This window comes from Pyrus communis, chromosome 5, assembly GCF_963583255.1.
Source record: "Pyrus communis chromosome 5, drPyrComm1.1, whole genome shotgun sequence".
In the NCBI taxonomy this organism is placed as follows: Eukaryota; Viridiplantae; Streptophyta; class Magnoliopsida; order Rosales; family Rosaceae; genus Pyrus; species Pyrus communis.
The window spans coordinates 1901383-1907382 of NC_084807.1; the positions used below are offsets into that span (position 1 = coordinate 1901383).

Below are 6000 nucleotides of genomic sequence, written 5' to 3' on the forward strand. Positions count from 1 at the left end.
ACATATTGTTTAGAGTTTGTAGAGGAAAAATGTTTCTTTGCAAAAATTCATTCAACTTGAGATTTCATCATTAGTTTAGCCTTCGGCTACGATCATATGGTATTTGACCATGAGTTTGGCCTTCGGCCACGATCATATTGGTCTTCGACCATTAATTTTGGGTCTTCGACCTTCGGCTCTTATTCGGTCTAGGTCTTCAACCCACGGTCTCATGATCTTCGATCATCAATTTATATAGTAATAGTATTCCCCCAGAGTAATTAAAATTTGAATAACATCAACAATACTAATGAGCATGTGTAAGATAGAAACTCTTATCTGTTGGGCAACTTTGTTGTTGTCGAATTAAATGAATTTCCTTTGCTAACAACCCTTGGGTGCTTGCCGAATAACTGTTAGGCAATTTCATTACATCCGCTGCAGCCAGAGTGAACTTTGATTGTGTTTCCTTGCCTTGAAACCTTGAACACATGTTTTGTTTGATGACTTGGTAGGAACTCATTGTCTCTTTGTGCAATTGTTTTCCCAAGCTAGAATTGAATGTTTCAGTTCTCGTCCTTCTCATCTTTTGAGCACTTGTTGCCCTAATGGAATGGTTTCTTCATGCAATTCCTCAAATGGTTTCTTCGTGCAATTCCTCAAAGACAAGTTGCTTATCAGGCATCATCCTTGACTGTCTGATATTTTGGGCTTCTCTTTTCTCTTCATGCCTGTGTTTTCCACAAATTCATTGACTACAATCCTCACGTTTACGTTCGTTGAATCCCTCGCCAGAGGCATCCCCGAACAATCTTCCTTCGTAGCTTGTGAGAACCGGGGGACAGGTGCTCAACTAGCTTTCTTCGCCCTGTCATATCTTCGTATACGAGTGAGGGCTGACATCTTATGATACAAACGAGGACTGACATATAATTTACGAACGAGGACTGACATATGATTTACGAACAAGGATTTACGAACCCGTGATTTACGAACGAGGATTGACATATGATTTACGAACAAGGATTTACGAACCTAACGAGGACTGACATATGATTTACGAACCCATGATTTACGAATGAGGATTTACAAACGAAGACTGACATATGATTTACGAACAAGGATTTACAAACCCGTGATTTACGAACGAGAATTTACAAACGAATTTACATATGATTTACGAACAAGGATTTATGAACAAGGATTTACGAACGATGACTGACATATGATTTACGAACAAGGATTTTGATTTACGGACGAGGATTTACGAACGAGGACTAACATATGATTTGCGAACAAGGATTTACAAACCTGTGATTTACGAGCGAGGACTGACGAAATTTGACTTAGAAGGTTGTCTGACAGGCTATACATATATGTATTTATTATATAAACTTCTATCCCATCTTGTCGAACTGACGAAAGCAGCAGCTGTAGCACAGAAGTCTAAAAGCGTGTCTCCCTTGCAGAACACACCTAGTCTGCACAACCATTATTTAGGGTTTTGGCCCATGCCCCCATTGTGGCTTAGGTGGAAACCATAACTTCTCGATACGACTTTTGTACGAATTCCCACAGACGGCGCCAACTGTTGGAGAGGAAAATTTCGGATACTCCAATTATCCACCAACAAGTAATCTTGAACATGTTGAGAAGCCTTAGACACCATATTCGCTTGTCAACAATGAGAGCGGGGGGGGACCTACAAGAAAACACTCTGACGCTCAAGTCAGTCGTTGTTCAAAATAATTGCAAGACATTATAAAGCTATCAGATACTTCCCTTTTTTTCTCCCCTAGGCTGGTGGGATTCTTGGCCTTTTATAGGCATTCAAGTCTTGGGCTCCAAGTCCCACTTTCCTTCTATTTCTTCATGTTCCATGGAGTGGGTATTAGGTTACTTGATTGTAGCTCCACTCCTCATGTTTCGTGTGCTAGTGGCTTATTTAGTGGGGGAGTCATTTTTGGCTCCCACAGTGATTATGAGTGATAAATAAACCAAAATACATGTTACATTAGACTTAAATCATGTAATTTGAGTGTTGTAGGATCACTAGTTGTTACTTAATATTTAAATTTCATTATTTACCAAAGAACAAATAAGTGTGTTTAATAACTACTAAATTTGTTATTTAATACTTCGATCTAGTAATATACCTTTTTTACTTGTAAGTGAGAAGTCTTATGTTCGATTCTCGCCAAAGGCGTATATAAACCACATTATTGCTAGTTTATTATGAGACTAAGCTTATCCCCTTCTCTTTAGTGTAGATAATATCGTTTGTCAATAAAAAAACATAACTACTAAATTTTAAGTATATGTCTACTAACTACTAAATTTTAAGTATATGTCTACAGAATATACATGTATGTTTAAAAATGGTTAACATTCAGATTAGTTCATTTTAATTGGGTTAATAATACTTCTACTCAACACAAATCACCTATTAAACGATGATCAAATTTTTACAATTTACAGCCCAGCCCAACCCAACCCAGTTGGACTGGTCCGGTTGGTACGAGAATACCGAATGTTATGAGATTCTCCACCCTCCGCGCCTCCTCCCCTCCCTCTCTTTCTGACTTCCTAACCTAATAGCTTCCGTTGCGTTTGGTTTATATAGACACCAAAGAACCTAGCTTTGGTGTGAATTTATGGCATATGACATCATAAGCTGAGATTTCAAGAACTTTACATTTTCCCTTCAAATTTCTCCTCATTGGAGCAAAGAAATCAGAAAAAGTATATTAATTTCTCTGTCCCTCCTGGAAATGGTCGGCTCACTGCTACGAGCAAGAAATTCCATCACCAAAATCCCCAAAGTCTTCCCCCCAAATCCACAAATTCTCACTCCAAACTCAACCCCAATCCAATCCCACCAAAACCCATGTCCCCAACTCCCTCATCCCCAAAACCCTTCAAGGGTTTTGCAGAATTCTTCCTTTTCAACCCAGTCCTCCAAATTTCCGGAATACGAAATGCCCTCAGTCACTTGGGGCGTCGTCCAAGGCCGGAAAGAGAAGCTCGTCTCCAGGGTCATAATCTGTGACTATTTGAAGAGCTTAGGCATAATTCCTGATGAATTGGAGAAGTTGGAGCTGCCCTCTGCTGTTGATGTCATGAGGGAGAGAGTTGAGTTCCTTCAGAAGCTCGGATTGTCGATCGACGACATTAACGAGTACCCGTTGATGCTCGGATGCAGTGTGAGGAAAAATATGATACCTGTGTTGGCTTACTTGGAGAAAATTGGGATTCCCAGGCCGAAACTTGGTGAGTTTGTTAAGAATTACCCGCAAGTATTGCATGCTAGTGTGGTTGTTGAGCTTGTGCCGGTTGTCAAGTTCCTTCGTGGGCTTGATGTCGAAAAGCAGGATATTGGTTATGTGTTGCAGAAGTATCCTGAACTTCTTGGATACAAGCTTGAGGGGACAATGAGTACTTCGGTTGCATATCTTGTTAGTATTGGTGTTAGTCCTAGGGATATAGGACCGATGGTTACACAGTATCCTTACTTCTTAGGAATGAGAGTTGGGACTGTCATTAAGCCGTTTGTTGATTATTTGGTTTCATTAGGTTTGCCGAAAAAGATACTGGCTAGGATGCTGGAGAAGCGGACGTACTTACTTGGTTATGATCTTGAGGAGACTGTTAAACCAAATGTGGATTGTTTAATTAGTTTCGGGATCAGGAGGGAAGCGCTTGCTTCGGTTGTTGCTCAGTACCCCCAAATTCTTGGGCTGCCCTTGAAAGCTAAAATGTCTTCGCAGCAGTATTTCTTTAGTTTGAAGCTTAAGATTGATCCTGAAGGGTTTGCACGGGTGGTTGAGAAGATGCCACAGATAGTCAGCCTTCATCAACATTTGATAATGAAGCCAGTCGAATTCCTTCTTGGACGGGGAATAGCTTCTGAGGACGTAGCTAAGATGGTTGTAAAGTGTCCCCAGTTAATTGCGCTGCGTGTTGAGCTCATGAAGAATAGTTTCTACTTCTTTAAGAGTGAAATGGGGAGGCCACTGAAAGAGCTTGTGGAATTTCCGGAATACTTTACTTACAGCTTGGAGTCGAGGATTAAACCTAGGTACCAGAGGTTGCAAAGCAAGGGCATCAGGTGTTCGTTGAAATGGTTCCTCAACTGTAGTGGTCAGAGATTTGAGGAGAGGTTGCAAGGGGAGTATATTGAAACAGAGACACCGGGTCCATCATTTTATATGGGTGGGAAGTTAGAGCTCCCGGGAAGTGAGATGGTGTCAGATGAGGATGATGAGAGTGATGATGAAGTACTTTACAGACGCACTGTTTCCTTGTAGTAATTTTTGTTGACTTCAGAAAATCAAATTTATCTTAAAATGTTATTCATATTCATCGGATTTGGTTTTTCTTATGCCTGTTCATATTTGGTCATTGTTCTATGTTAGTTTGACTTTTTCTTTCTTAATCATGTGTATGCATCTTATGTAGGTCTTAAGATTGTTAAAGACAATGAAAGTAATATCATTTTGCCTACTTTAGTTAGTATATTCTTTCAACTAGTTCAGTTACGTGAAATCATTAGCTTTGCCCTTTGATGGATCAGATTCTGATAGACAATATCAACCATCATCCAACCTACGACTGAGACAGTGCCACTGTTTGCTATTATGAATTTTGATGATGCTCACTTATGAGAACTGTATCTTTCTGGTGTCGAAAAGGATGTTTGCATGAATGTCTAAAGTGGCCTAACTTTGTGTCCCATTTAGTTTCTTTATTGGGAAACTAAATGTTTTTCTTGTGATGGAAAATGCGTTACTCTTTGTTCTGTCGCAGAAAGATACACTATCGTTACATAGAAGCATGAACAGGTAGAGTTCTTGTATTGATCATTAACTTATACTATACGTGATTCTTAGTATTTGGAAATAGTTTCTTTGGTTTTTTTTTTTATGAATACCTTGAACTCTGCTACTTCTCTTGTGTGTTTCCCCAATTATCACAAAACATCCCAGGCTAGTGGACAACTATGATGATGGTTGACACCAAGTCTGTCTAGCCTTATTTGAAATTTACTCGTATATCATGTTGAATTTATTGCTTTAAAGTCAATGAATGCATTCATGTAATGTTGATGATGGGAAATCGACATTTACATCATCTGATATTGTGAAGTTGCTTCTTTTCATACCTAGTGCAATTTTGCTATAGCTGTTTGTACTGATGCAGTCAGATATGGGTCAAGACTTTGTCTTTATGATGACCTTGCTTGCATGAGCAAGGCTCAAGTCTCCAGTATTTATAAAGGAAATATTTGTCTCCCAAGAAGTATATGTACGTAAAATAAATGCCTAGGAGATTGTATTTCTGGTTTCTTAGCGAGTATTTTCCTTCCAACTGAATTAGTGACTCTGCACCTGACTACTCCGAAGATGCAGATCTTGTACATATGTCCAGTCACCACAGACCCTGTACAAACTGCTTTATTCCCAACATCGTAACCAAAGAGTTTATATAGATATGGTTCCTCAAGGGTTTTTTGGCACGTCGCGATCATGAACACTATGGCTCGTTAATGTCCAGACAAATTCACAGGGTCGTGTCTTCACTCAGCTGTCAAGTGTTGATGTCATTTTTGTTTGCAGATATTGGCAAAATTTATGAATTTTTTGATAGGTTGCACATGCAGGAGCTGGATCTGTAATTTACAAGGGTAATCAATCTTGAAATTCATCTTGTTGCTGGTTGTGTTTGGGGCCTGGCGCATAACATTTTTTTAGCTTTGCTGACTGTTCCATGGTTGAGAATGATTCTTTTGAAGGTCAAAAGAAGATGAAAACAAAAGATACAAGCTTTTCTTCTCTGGAATTCGGGAGATTTTTACCCACAGTACTTTGGAATGGATACATCTACTGTCTCGAGTCTGTAATCTGGATTTCACTGATATTAGGGCGAACAACGCCATTGTGGATTTCCATAGAAGGAGCTTCTCAACAGATGTGGAGAAACTGGCTAGAAAGGTTAGATTTTGTTCTTTGTCATATTAGCTTG

The 6000-nt window shown here is 39.4% G+C and overlaps 1 protein-coding gene across 2 annotated transcripts; it reads left to right on the plus strand.

Annotated features, from left to right (window-relative positions):
* Window positions 1–2528: 2528 nt before the first annotated feature.
* Window positions 2529–4477, plus strand: LOC137734653 (transcription termination factor MTERF4, chloroplastic-like). 2 transcript variants are annotated; one of them, XM_068473910.1, is made up of 2 exons: window positions 2529–3249; window positions 3553–4477. In XM_068473910.1, exons 1-2 carry the CDS (start codon window positions 2751–2753, stop codon window positions 4284–4286), a joined length of 1233 nt encoding a protein of 410 aa, XP_068330011.1. In that variant the 5' UTR covers window positions 2529–2750; the 3' UTR covers window positions 4287–4477. The 2 variants fall into 2 exon arrangements, with proteins under 2 accessions (XP_068330011.1, XP_068330010.1); XM_068473909.1 differs by having other exon boundaries at window positions 2529–4477.
* Window positions 4478–6000: the final 1523 nt, after the last annotated feature.

Bases quoted from the DNA above. Each gene is read 5' to 3' on its own strand.
- LOC137734653 (XM_068473909.1), top strand. From the start codon at position 2,751: ATGGTCGGCTCACTGCTACGAGCAAGAAATTCCATCACCAAAATCCCC.